Genomic DNA, 15,000 nt, shown 5'->3' with positions numbered 1-15,000 from the left:
AGGTCCAAATGGGCCGTACAGAATCGTACTCATGCTTTATAATACATGCATCGTGTCCACCAAAAGTATTATAATTCATGTCGCGTACGATTATTTGCATGGCACCTCGGAGAAGAGGGAGCATTGTCTCGCACGATGATTCCCATTGATCAAACGTCCAGAACAAACGAGAATCCAGTCGTTAGCGCTAATTAGCATGCCGATTATCGACGGTTCAGCTGCGTACGAAACGAACACAGCCAACCAATCGTTTCTCGAATTATGCTAATGTCCGAGAACAGCGAATTTTGAAATTTATTATTCTCGTTCGTATTCTGTTACGATTTAATTATTAGCTTTGTTTTCTTTCCGAGCTATGTTGTTTCTCTTATTCCATAAAAAAAATCCTTTTTATCGACTTTTTCGATAATTAATTATGAAATATGAATATTTCTCGATTACTATGTAAATGAAGTAAATAAAGTTTTACTTGTGTGATAAGAAAAGAGAAAAACATTGCTTTTCGTATTCGTTGTTATATCGAAAAAAAAATCTATACATTTATAAACATACTAATCGATTTTTATAATTTTTATTATAAGGTAAGTGTTGACATTTTTGATTGATTTTAAGAAAAATGATTATACTTTTTATAACGCCCATATTCATTTCATATTTTCAATTTTCTTTCTTCCTCTAACGTTAATAATTAACAAAGCATTTTATATTCCCACTTAAGGTATACCGTCCACTTGGCAAGACGCATACGTGAATTTTAATTAGAACCTATTATCAATGATTATACATTAGCATAAGAGTTTCGTGACTCGTTGGTTATCACGACACGTCTTTGATTAAAGTTATTATATTTTTATGCTTGATTTATGCTCGACTCTTGTTGACGAAGTAGGCCGATGATATAGAATAATTAAAAGAACTCACTTTCTTAAATATCTGCACCTTTTTTACAATGTAAATAACATAATAATTAAATCGATAATGATTGTAATATTTTCTTTAAAACTTCATATTTCAAATTTTAAACAAAGAAAATTTCCAAATAAATAAACAATAATCTCTATAATTTATTTTACTTTTTTTCTTTGATTAATTCGATGTTCGAGGATGTACAATGAGCTAGCTATTCTTAAAGAAACGAATGATTAAATTTCGAGAAAGAAGCGTGAAATGTTTAATCCTAGATAAAAGAAGTTTAGAATGCTAACAGAGTTTGATATAACTATTATCGACGTCACTGATGCAGTCAGGTGTTCGGTTTAAGCCAGGAAAGATATCGTGAGAATTCAGAGTAATGGAAGTCATACGTCTCTACAATTTATTGGAATATCAATGTGCCTCCAGGACCACTCTCGTCGTCTCTACCACCCTCGCTACTAACACTGTTGTCGGAAACATGAATGTAACACCCAGCGTCGAGGGAGAATACGTATTTCAACGTAGACTTGATGCTGTACGATATGAGAAGATTTTATCATTCTAAGAAGTGAACAGAAATGAGGGTGCGAGAGGAGTACTGTTGTACAGAAACAAGTGGATGGTTTATGGGATGAGTTTGTTCGGATGGTTGTTAATATTCTAATATAATCATCTTCATATAATTTACTTTGTCTCGTCGTGCTACTTGAAAAATAAGAAATCCATACGCGTAGATTACGCGTGAGTATATTGATGATTAACAAACTTTAATAAAGATTGTTTAAATCAGATCATTTTCTTTTGTGATCGATAAAAAATACATTGAAATGGACGTTCAACTATGAAATACATAGGAACTGAGAGCTTAACGTTGGAACGATTTTACCGATAGAGGATTTTTTGTTGGATGGTTTGTCGAAGGTACCCGATCTCTTCAATGGCTTTTACATTGGAAGAAAAACGAAGGCCATTTTTCCAACGAATCATGGGATTTCAAATATTTTTCATTCTTTTTAGAAAACTCGAGTGATCTGATCGATGGGTTGAGAGAGAGAAAGAGAGAGAGAGAGAGAGAGAGGGGAAGGATAGGAAAGGAAAAAAAAGGATAAAAAAGAGAGGAAAAGAGAGACAGAGAGAGAGAGGATAGAGAAGAAAAAATATGGATAAAAAAGAGAGAAAGAGAGAGAGAGAGAGAGAGAGAGAGAGAGAAAGCATCGTTGGTAAAGTGACTTTTTCTGACCTTGTCTCTGATCTCCTGTCGCATCTTTTCTCGTTCTTCTTCCATTTTGCGGTGTTTCTCTTTCCTCCTCTCCTCGGCTTCCCTGATGGCTTCTTGCCTTTCCCTTTCGGCCTCCTCCTCCTTTTCCTTGTCATCTTCGTCTCCTCCTTCGCCACCGACCGCTCCTAAACAAAAAAAATTTTCATTAATATTGTAAAATGATTTGTTAAATCATATGTTAAAAATATTCGTTCCATTTTTATTATTTCAAAAATTTATTCAGATTCATTCTTTTAACGTGTATTTAAAAATTCATATTTTAATAATGATTACTAATTAACGATCGACGAATTGAATTCCCTCATGTCAAGAACGATCGTTTACGCATATTCAAACGTAAATAGCAAATAATGGTCCTTATATTTTATTCATCGTTCGTACGTTGTATTACTTCCTACGCCTTTGGTAAACCACAAGTATCTTACAATTAGTTACAGTTAATAGACGAACACCGATACGACGGTATCCTTAGGGAATCGAGTCGATAAATGGTCTTGCTTACCATCAACACACCATTCTCCTTGAACACTGTCTTTCAAATTAACTAGCTATCCTTTATTATCTCTCTCTCTCTCTCTCTCTCTCTCTCTCTCTCTCTCTCTCTCTCTCTCTCATTCCCTTTCTATTAACCTTATATATACTTCCTAGGGTTCATTGAAGTAATTAAAATATTCGTTTAGATTATTCGAATCGGTTTGTTAAATTTGTACATATCTGCGACGAATAATTACAAAGCTAGCAAGTAAGAAGAAACCGAATTGTTTACACTTTAGTGTGTAAATACCGACTGATGCTTTTGAGTCAAGTTAGCGTGTAAATGTGGCTATATAAATAACAATAGGTATATATATACACATATGCGTATACACATACACGTATGGATACATATATGTTGAGTGTAATAACTATGTAAACATAATATTGTTGGTAATCAATACGTTTTGATTTGTTATTAAAGGTATTTCCGGTGATGACTTTAAAGCGATCGCTTAATTTCGTGTTTCGTTCTTTACTTTTTCTTTCCTGTATGGAACTCTTTATTAATGATTTAAATTTATGAATTATTCGTTTGTCGAGATGATACAATCGTATATTTATTACTTCTATTAAATCTTCGATGTATGATTTCTTTTTTGTAGACATTTTGAGAAAAAGAAATATATAATAATAGTAGCTATTAAATAAATATTAAAATAGGAATAAAGAAAAGATCATATTATGTATAATTCTTATTTTACGAGATTTAATGAAAAAAATATTAATATATTGTAATTATGTGATCATATAAAAAATTAAAAAAGAAAAATAAAAGAATGTTCATAAAACGTAAGATGATATTAAAGATGATATTTCATTGCTGTAAGAGAACGAACGTAATCGAATGCATTTATATCTTTCATGTATTAAAGCGGTTTCGTTTTATAGAAATTGACAAGAACAGAGAATGTTCTCTCGTGATAATATCGAGAGAATCGTGAACGAGGAAGACTGGAAAGAGATCGAAGAGTAAGAAGGGAAAAGCAAAGGGCTCTCTTCTTCGTCGTCTGGCGGAGAAGGATGTGCCAGAAGCCCGAAGGCTCGAGGAAATTAATACTACTTCTGTCTCGGCAATGTCTACTCTCTCTCTTTCTCTCTCTCTCTCTTTCTCTCTTTCTCTCTGTCTTCCTCTGCCTTTTTCTTTCTGCGGTCTCGTCGTTCCTTCTATTTGAACTCGTTCTTTCTATTTTACAGCACACAGTACTTTGATGTCCAAACCTAGGCACAACTATTTTCACTCGACTCGCTTTTTGGCTCTCTTACTCCTGCTTCCCTTCCTTCTTTCCCTCTCTCTCTCTCTCTCTCTCTCTCTAACTCTTTCCTTCTCTTATCACCGTCGACTACTCTCAACGAGTTGTCTTAGCTTTAAGCGATATCTCTCACAGGACTTACATTTCGATTCGACGGACCTTTAACCTCAAGCGATGAACATGTTTCATTCCTTTTCAAATATGGTCTTTATCGTTTTTTTATATATAAGTTAAAAATTTTGTATTATGACATGTAATGATAAAAATCCTAAAAATTCGAAATAAGCGAAGGATTTTATCATATTACTTTTGATTATGCGTCGAAGTGTAATAAAAAAAGTTCTACGTTGTTTACAAATCTGTTAAAGGATTAGAAAAGATAATGTTATTATTTTATAATTAATACGATCGTGAAAACAAAGTATAACGATAATCGAAGGGAATCTATTTCGATTGAATAAGATTCTTTCGTTCTTATCAACTTTCAGTAGTAATTCTAGATATTAATCGTAAACAGAGGATCGACCAATAAGGACACGTATCATACTTTTTTGACTACACATTCAATCGTTGTGTGTATATAAGTTTTTTGTTCTGTATTTTACATTGTGACGTGTTACGATAAGAACATAATAAAAATCCGTAAGGGTTTGATTATGTGATGAAGTGTAAAAAAAGATTTACGTTGTTTACAAATGTAAAAGGATGAAAAGATAATGTTATTATTTTATAAAGCAATACTATCGCAAAAGCACAGTATAATAACGACAATCAAGAGGAATCTATTTTAATGGAATGAGATTATTTCGTTTTTATCAACTTTCAGTAGTAATTCTAGATATTAATTGTACACAGAGGATCGGCAAAAAAGGACACATATCATCCTCTTTCGAATACACATTCAACCGTTGTGTATATATAAGTTTTTCCTTTGTATTTTGCATTGTGACGTGCTACGATAAGAACATAATAAAAATCCTTAAGCGAAGGATTTATCATATTACATTTGATTATATGTTGAAGTGTAATAAAAAGATTTACGTTGTTTATCAACCGTTGTGTGTATACCAGTTTTTTTTTTCTTTTTTTTCCGCATTTTGCATTGTGACGCGCAACGATAAGAACATAATAAAAATCCGTAAGCGAATATCTACGTTGAAGTGTAATAAACAGATCCACGTTGTTTACAAATCCGTAAAAAGATTGAAAAAGAATACTGTTGTTTTTATGATCATTTCGATCACGAAAGGTAAGTATAATAATGATAGTCGAAGAAATCTATCGCAATAAAATGAGATTTTATTTATTTTCAAGTAGTAGTCCAAAATATTAGTCAGCCATAGACGAACGACGAAAAAGAACGTCGCAGTGCGACGGAAATGCGGCCGGTGATACGGAAAGGAGGACAAATCGCATTTTCAAGGTACATACTTGCTTGCACATTTCTCCTCGTCTATTTTATTCCTTTTATTCTTTGAGAGAGAGAGAGAGAGAGAGAGAGAAAGAAAGAGAACACGCGGTCGAGTTTTTCAGCAAAGTTCCTCGATCGAGATCGTAATGCGGCCCATCTGGTAGCGGTTGGCCTGTCACGGTTCCATGCTGTCGCACATTCGAAAGGACGATAATGGCGGTGGTCCAAGAGCAATTGTCCTTTCTCTGTAAACGACGCGGCGAGACACAACGTGGCTCGTTCGCACGGATATTACCGAAAATCTACGTTAAGACCATTTCTCGATTTTATGAATCCAAACGTAAAATCATTCGTTTTACTTTCTTTCGTCGTTCACGATATGTTATTCTATTTCTATTTTTCGTTTATTCGATATTTAATATGATATTTAATTTCATTTGTCAAACTAATTGTGTAGAAATTAATATACTCATGTAATATCATATATATATATATATAAGCTTTTGTATATTGAAAATACAAGAGAATTTATTGTCATCGTTTTCAAATCAGATTTTATTCTTATTAGGAAATCTTTATAATATTACAAAAGAAATTTTGAAAGTATTTTATGTAAAAGTTTGTAAAATTAAAAGCCAGCCGTCGTTTAAACATTTAAACGTTTTTATATATGTATGTCGGAATGTATTTTTCTAATTGACAAGACTTTTCATTCTATCATAATTAAATTGATCTTTTTTTTCGTATAAAAATGTACTTCACAAAATTACAGAATTATGTGTGTCTATGTGTTATTTTCTATATATATACATATAAATTTTGTAATTTTTTTTCGACAGAATAGATTGAAAGCACGTCGAAAGAACATCGGGATTTATATGTATCCGTATGTGTTATGAAATATAACAAGAAGAAAATACTAGTGTGGATCATGTTCCTTCCATATTACGAATTTTTTTTCAAAAAGATGTGCTTTTTCCGTACCCCTTGTAAATGGGAAAGAATAGAGGGACATCTCCATGTTTGTGATTTTGTAGGATAAAAAAAGATAAAAAAAGATAAATATATATTGATATGATGTATTATGTTTATTATATCTTTTTTTGAGATAGAATAAAATTCTATATAGAATAAAAAGGAAGAATAGCAGGTTAATATCAAATAAAAATATATACACATATGTAATTTTAAATAAAGCGTTAGTAAAACGAATCCATTGGACTTAGGTGGAAGTGATAAAGATTCACTCTTTCATCGTCTTTGTACAATTAATAAGAAATAATTTATATCTATAACCAAACTAAAATGAGTCTGGATTCATTTCCAGGGAGAATGTATAACGTACCTTTTTCTACGATTAATTACGTAACGCTAATTGGAATAATCCAGGAAGCAGCTGGTCGATGGTAAGTCTTGAAAAGTCAATCCCAAAGGGAAGAGAAAGAGAGAGAGAGAGAGAGTGAAATAAATGAGCGACATAGAAAAGGATACAAATCGTGGTATTTTCTCGTCGAGGATCGAGGCTTGTGAGCCGATGAGGAAGAATTACTTACGATTTTCATCTATCTTCGACTCTTTTCCACATCCCATTCTTTATCTATCTCTTGCCCTCTTTCGTTTTGTCTTCTGCTACCTCTTAGAGATCGTACGGAATCGTTCTCGTTTGCACGAGGTATTAAGAAACGCTTTGTGGTCTTTCCCATGTGGAGTTAATGGAGAGACTTACAAACCGATCGATCGATCGATCGATCCCTTTACCTTTCGAAATTTTGGTCTTTTCTTTTTTATTTCATTCATACTTTTTCTTTTGGTTTTTTCTCTCTTTTTTTATTCTATCTCTTTGCATTACTTTCCAGATATGATCTTTCCACTCGTTTACGTACAAATCGTAAATACATAAGTGAATACACGATTATATTTTCCTTCTTTTCTGTACTATTGAAGCTCTTTTTAAAGTCACAATAAAGCAAATTGCACGATCGAACAAATCAAATCTTTTTTACTGTACATATGATAAAGCCTGTCTTGTTATTGCGATCACGTCGTATCCATGAAACACGATGTTTTACACACCAATTCTTTCTTTTTGTTTAATTTCTTGGTTTCGTGGATCATCGTTATAAGAGAGATTTAGAGAGAGAGAGAGAGAGAAAGAGTAAGAGAACATTTTCGATTTTAGCATAAAGAAATCGTAACGTAAAAACAGCGTTTCATTGATATCGTATATTTAAAGAAGAGAAAAAAGTGAATAGGTATTTGTGCTCTCTGCGTCTATGTGAAAGAAAAAGAAAACGAATATTCCGCAATGCGGAATGTTCGAGCGGACGGGCATCTGTTCTTGAGTATTACGGAAAATGTCGAGCAGTTTTTAAATTACACAGAGATATACATACTTACTTACATACATATGTACATACATACATACATATATATATATATATATATATATATATATATATATATATATATATATATATATATATATATATATATATATATATAGACATCGTTCCCGAATACTCTGATGGAATTTTCTAATTAAATTATGAGACAAAATTATCAAATAAGGAATTTAATTGCTGTCACAGCAAAATCCGATAGCTCGTTTCCTTTTAACACATCGAGAATCCTCTTCTCGTCGATTAATATTTGCAGAGGCACGAAAGAAAATATCTCGAAGAATCCGACCTTCGTCAGTTTCTATGAATCGATATCGAAGAATTCTATTGGAATGTTTACTCGCGTAAAACGAAAAAATAGAAAGAAAGAGAGAAAGAGAGAGGGAGAGAGAGAGAGAGAGAAAGAGAGAGAAAGAGAGAGAAATAGTCCATTTCTTTCGTTTTTTTTTCCTTTTTTTTTCTTTTTTTTCTTTTTGCGCGCGAAACTCTTCGTAAAATTCGTCGCGCGGACTATGTATGTACGAGAATTTGAATTCCTTGCGTTCCACTTTTATTTGACAGTATGAAATTCCATCTGAGGTTGTGTCCGAGGTTTCCGTGCTTATTCGTTGGACCTTCGTGTCTAACTTTTATTTTATCCAAACTTGTCTGGATCTTTACTTTAGACGTTTTCAAGTACGTACGAAGTTCTTTTTTTTTCTCAAAGAAGAGGAAAAAAAAGTTGTAAGGAAGGGTTGTCAAATTCGTATGGGTACAATTTTAATAAGACAACTCACAGGTACTTTTATCGTGTTATAAAATTTCATTTCATAAATTATGAATTCAAATTTAATTTCTATTAAATTGAAAAATTTATGCCGAATATAAAATATAAAATAGAATATTTTTTAACCGAGTATCACCTTTGGTAATTTATTTACGATAAAAATGAAAATTAAAAAAGAGAAACGATCACAATCGATATAAATTATTGTCTTTTTCTATGTTCTTGATTTATATTCTTCCTTGGACGTTTGTTTTGAAAATACAAATCAGATTTAAGAAATGTTTGATCTAATATTTTCTTCAACTTAACTCAACCGACATAAGTGGTATATTTTTTTTGTCCGTACACTTTCGATGTTCAATAGACGATAATATAACATCTCTTTTTCTTGACTGTCGTTTGAAAAAGAGAGAGAAAGAAAAAGAGAGATAAAGAGATAGATAGATAGATAGATAGATAAGTAGATAGATAGAAAGAGAGAGAGAGAGAGAGAGAGAGAGAGAGAGAAAGAGAGAAAGAGAGAAAGAGAGGGAGAGAGAGAGTGGGAAAACGATATAAACGTTGATCTCAAAGAGAAATCTGAAAGGAGCCGTTTGTTAGAACGCATGTCGCCATGTGTGCGTTCGACGTGGCGGAAGTATTGATAACTTGTTCCGTGAAAAAGCTATATTTCATCCCTCTTTCAAAACCAGAATCAACTACTTTTACTCTCTTTCGCATTAGTTCTTCTTTCTGGTTTCCGAATGTTTTCTTCTCGAATTTCTGGAATTGTCGATATCGTTAAAAAGAGAAAATTCTCGATTTAATACGTTAATCAATATCGTAAAAGAAAAACAAAAACGTATGACGTGCATACTATGTTATTAAAAAGAAACTTTTAATAAGTTAATTCAATTAATTTTAAAGAAATATACGACAAACGTAATAATATAAATTAGCAATGTGCGATATTAAATTTGATGTTAAATTTGTTATTTATGTATAAATTGTATATACAGACAAAGATATATACGTACAAAATATAACCATAAGGAGTGAAAAGAGATGAGAAAGAGAGAGAATGAGTTAGTTCTTCGTTGTTACTATTTCACGGAACTCGAGTTACAAAGAGAGAGGGAAAGCAACTGAGGAAGTGAGCTCGGTAGACTCCGCGAAGTAGGCAAGTTTCGTAGGAGAAGCGTTAGCCGAGAACCAATTACTTTGATAAATACATAGAGAATGGATGCTAATGAGAGAGGCGAATAGTCTCGTCACACGGAATTAAACCCGTTCGTGTTGAACGTCTCATCAATGCCTTCTTATTTCATAAATCTCGACGTAAATGATATGAGCAAGAGAGAAATATATACTATCTTGATCAAACTTCGAACGCTTTCACAAAACAAATATAAACAAATTAATAAGTTCTAAATGTATTGAACGATTGGTATAAAAAAGAATAAAAATCTTTTTTGTATAAACACGTATTTTCTGTTATCCATTAAATAATGAACAATTAGAAATATTAGCTCATATTATTTTTATTGAAATTCACCATTTAAAAATTCATCAAATTTTCTTAGAAATACGTGAGAGTTTTCGATCAATCAAAGAAAGAATTTGTCATTTCGTAATCCGACTAACGTCAGGTAGATACTTAATTGCAATATATTACGTTCATTTCAAAGTCACCGTTCTCTATTTTTCTCGATCTTCTTCTTATTTTCTATCGACGTATTTCTCGTCGGTCGGAAAATTCACTTGTAAGCGCGTAATTTGCTCGTTTCGTTCGGTCCAAGCGGTTTTCTAGGTATCGGTTAATTCGAACGAGCGGGCTCATGCAGATTGCAGCCCGATGGAAGAGCTTGTGGTACTGATGGAAAGTAAGAGAGAAAGAGAGAGAAAAAGAGAGAGAGAGAGAGAGAGAGAATCGAACTGCTCGTTTTCTCCTCGTAACGATGTCCGTTTCTCTTCTCTTCTCTTTCTCTCAAATACACATACACATACATTTATACACCCATACATACACGCACATGCACATATACACATAGACACACACACATACACACACTTTTATACACTTTTCATTTCACTACCATGTATTCTATACAGCGTTTGAAATAGACGTAAACTTGTTTCGCTATCGAGCCAATGGCATCTGCGGGTCACTGATTGGACGCCAGATAGTTTCATCCTTTTATCACTTCTGTACGTTGGAAAAGGTGCCACGTGCTCTTCTAAAATGCAGTTTAAATGCAAATCTGGTCAGTACGTTCGATAATGACGCTCGTTGGAGAGATCGAAGACGAATCGGATAAATGAAATTCATTCTTTTATCTCTTTCGATTTTCACGATATTGGAATTTTTCAAAGCGAATAAAAGAATTAATTTAACAATATGACCAATTTATGTTTAGGAACGATTACAAAGAGTAAAGTAATTTAAAGGTTACATTATACAATATACAAATGATTTAAATCAATGTCATTATTATGATTATATTTTGTAAGTAAAAATTTGATTTTTAAAGAGTTGAATAAATTTCCAATAAATCATATCTAACTTTTAAAGCTCGACTTTATTGTAATAAAATCATTTGAAGAGCCGATGAAAGATAGGAAGCTTGGTTGGATTGGTTATATAGTCAAATGGAAGAGAGCGCTAGCGCGCGTCCGCGCGCGAAACGCGTTTACTCGCTGCTCACAGATGTTTCCAACGAGCCGTTTTCGTGTCCAGGAGCGATATTTACTGCGAACGATTGGCTTTGAATTCACTACCTGACAAATAGATTACCATACGGAATTATAGCCGTGTTTGCTAACTGAAATAACGCACATGTACGTAACACGTGGAATAGAGAATGCATGCATGTATGTATGTATGTATGTATGTATTTATGTATGTATGTATGTATTTATGTATGTATGTATGTATTTATGTATGTATGTATGTATTTATGTATGTATGTATGTTTGCATGTATGCACGCGAATATGTATATACATTACATAAAGATATGAATACATACGTGAGAACCGTTCTGTCAATGTTTCTGTTATGGTCAGGCTCTACGTAGAGAATTAATACTTTACTCGTTAAATGTATAACTGAATAACAGTAATATTTTCAAATTTTACTTTCAACAAGGAATCAATAATTATTATAAATTGATCTCATTTATGTTTTAAAACGAGATCTTTAATCCTTTGCGAACGATTAGTTCATATATATATATGAACTGATCATCATTGCATAATATAGTTATAAGTTCAGCGAAAACAATCGATGCAGCTCCAATAGATAATAATATATGCATTTAGCTTATATTGAATTGATTCATAAATAAGTATCATTATAAGTAAAGCGATTATTGTAATGCGATAGCACTTGTTTATAAATAAATAAGGAGTTCTGTTTTCTTTTTCTTTTTTTACAATAGAGTAATACTTATTCGCGAATAAGCTCCATATTTCGGAATATATATAAATATTTGCGATAGATTTTATATACCTATATATTATTTGAGATTATTCTAATTGTTAATTTTGATATGTATCATTTGTAAATAGTTAATATGTACATCGTGCGAAATATTTGCAATTAATGGAATTGATGTACGTTAAATTGGAAAAAAAAGAAAAAAGATAAATATACGTGATAATCTGTGAAATACGATCACGCGCATTTAAAATTTTTTCTCGTGGATAGAAAAATGAAATTTAATCGGCTGTAAAAGCGAAGAAATCAGCTTTCATGTTTTTTTACTTTTTTCTTCCTTTCTTTTTTCCTTCCTTTTTCTTTCTTCTTCGTACGATTGAGGAGCATGTCGTTCACGATGAGACGCCGGAAGACGAGAAAAATCCTCTTTAATGCTCGCTTACTCGGGTATCAAGCGCGACAGCTCGAATCGTCTTCGTAAAAGGAGCTTTTCGTTATAACCTTTTACGAGAATATGCTACGTGTCTTTGTAACTCGTTGGATGAAATACAATGTAACTACGACGTAATTTACGACTGCTACATGTTTCATTGGAACGTACCTAATTATTATATAAGGAAGAGAGAAAGAGAAGAGAGAGAGAGAAAGAGAGAAAGAGAGAAAGAGAGATTTGTTTAAATCGTAACATAATAAATTTATACCAAGGATATAAATAAATTTAGTTTCTCGATCAACTTGTTTTAGTTCAGTTTCAAAGTTTCGCACTAAGAAAATACCAAGCAAAGTACTGAGACGATATTGTGATGATAAAGAATGCAACCTTTTCTTTAAGATAAGGAAGAAGAAGAAGGAGGTAAGGAAAAAAACAAGAAATAAAAGAGAACCGTAAAGGATATAAGAGGACGTTTTCTTCGTGGTTATGTTCCTACATGTATACGCATATACTTATGTACATTTTTGATACATGAAAAAGGTCGTAATCCCCGTTGCGTTTAAATTTCTTTCTTTCTTTTCTCCTTCCTCTACTTAAGTCGGAACATTTTGAGCACAATTTTTCCACCTTATAAACCGTCAGGGTTGCGTCGACCTTATCGTTTACATATTCTACTTTGTGCATTCATTCCAAAAACTTTGGGACCCATTATTACTACTACCATCGCTATTATTTTTCTATACAAAAAAGAAACAAAATAACAGAAATAAAAAAAAAAGAATAATTTATGTAAGGAAATATTTGTTTTCAAACGTCGTTTAATTCTTAACAAATGTTATAAATTTTATGATGGAATCTCTTTCGAAAATACGACATTTAAATTACAAGCTTGCTATTTTTTACGACAATTGTACAACCGAAAGATCTTATGTCGAGGGAAAAGTGAGATAGGAAAGGAAAGAGGTAAAGAGCGGGGAGAAAAAGAAGGAAGTAAGGAAATAACGATGTGTTATCTGATGCACGAACAGTTGCAATTTTGCGCGTTATCATTGTGTCCGTACGTGTACCTCGGGAGTCCTTTGAAAATTTTATCATACAAGTTGATCAAGGTTTCGTGTAGGGGAAAATGCTTGCTTTCATTATCGCCATTCGCATTTATGAGTTTCTTACCGTTACGCAAGCAATAATATGGCTTTGCGTTCTCCGATAATTGAGATGTAGAGCGGCGCAGTCAACTTTTCTAACGGTCCAGCAATTAAATATCGAAGAAAGAGAAATGTGTTGCACTTTCGTAGCTTGCAAGTTTTTCTTCTTTTTTCTTTTTTCTTTCTTGTCGCATGACCGACCATTTCTAACGACTACATTTTGTACAAACTCGTATGAAAGGAAATCCGATGGCTACATTACTGCGATGTTTCATTCGCTTAATAATTGTCACGTATGTTATGAATAAAAACAAAAAAAGAAAAAAGAAAAACAAAAAAAAAAGGAAAACGAAAAAAAAAAGATAAAAAGAATGGTCCGATTCACTTGATCCAGTTTCGCGAATTATATACGTATATATTTTCTTTTCGTTTCGTCGCTGTATATCCGTCTAATCGGAATCGTTCATTTGAAATTCCCGCTCTTTCTTTGAACAAGGTGAATCATGATAAGGGTTTTGCTCGGGGAAAAAGAATGAGAATGCTGGTGAATGTTGGAGAAAGAGAAGAAGAGGACAAAAGAAGCCTCTCTCTCTCTCTCTCTCTTTCTCTCTTTTTCGATCCTTCACTCGTAGATCAGCCTACTACCGAGGGTAAGAACAAATTGTCTGGACGTTTTTGTGCTCATGCATAAAACATGGCTTCGTTGTCGGACGTTAATGCAAACAGACATCGAACTTGCTAGTTCCTGTGCCACAGAGAAAGATCTTCGTTCTCTTTTCTTCCCCTTTCCGGCCCCTCTATCTCTTGCTTTCTCTCTCTCTCTCTTTCTGGTTTACTATCTTTTTCTTTCATGCATCAATCTTATTAACTAGAACCAGCCTGGGATATTCTATCCTCCTATTCGATAATAAATTTCCAAGTCTTTCGGCCATCGTCCTGTCAACCTAGACCACTTTCTCTTCCTTCCCACCATTTGCTTTTCAAATCGTGGACTCACCATGTTTTTATTCTTTCCTTCTTTTTCTCTCTTTCTATTTTATCTTGCCCTTTCTTACAGATTTTCTTTCGTTCGATATCACGAACGATTTGATTTGATGAAGGGAGATAAACGACGTCCTTGTCACTTCGACACCTTCGACACCTTCCACATATTCTTTCTCTCTCTCTCTCTCTCCCTCTCTCTCTCTCTCTCACTCGCCCTTCTCTCTCTTTCTCTCTCTCTCTCTCTCTCACTCGCCCTTCTCTCTCTTTCTCTCTCTCTCTCTCATATTTCATACAAACCAATGAAAAATAACTTTCTTAGCCATAAGGAAGCTTTATTAAACAAAGAAGAGTTTCTTATAGTGTGTGTACTTTGGTTAACAATTTATCCTGTTCCAGTACATCCTTGTAGTTTGCATCTTGGATTAAAAGTTTGGAACAATTTTTAATGAGATTAGAAATTTATA

General features: G+C 33.0%; 1 protein-coding gene across 4 annotated transcripts in view; it reads right to left on the bottom strand.

Annotated features, from left to right (window-relative positions):
- LOC124432823 (complexin) overlaps positions 1-15,000 on the bottom strand; it is a 243,300-nt gene that overhangs the window by 33,779 nt on the left and 194,521 nt on the right. For all 4 annotated transcript variants that reach the window (XM_046982099.1, XM_046982098.1, XM_046982100.1 and 1 more), the window contains one exon: positions 2,156-2,319. In XM_046982099.1, coding sequence (XP_046838055.1) covers positions 2,156-2,319 — 164 coding nt within the window. The remainder of the gene's footprint in view (positions 1-2,155; positions 2,320-15,000) is intronic.

Source organism: Vespa crabro, chromosome 1 (assembly GCF_910589235.1).
Source record: "Vespa crabro chromosome 1, iyVesCrab1.2, whole genome shotgun sequence".
NCBI lineage: Eukaryota > Metazoa > Arthropoda > Insecta > Hymenoptera > Vespidae > Vespa > Vespa crabro.
Note: the sequence above shows the minus strand (reverse complement) of the source record. Positions and strands in the feature narration are given on the sequence as shown.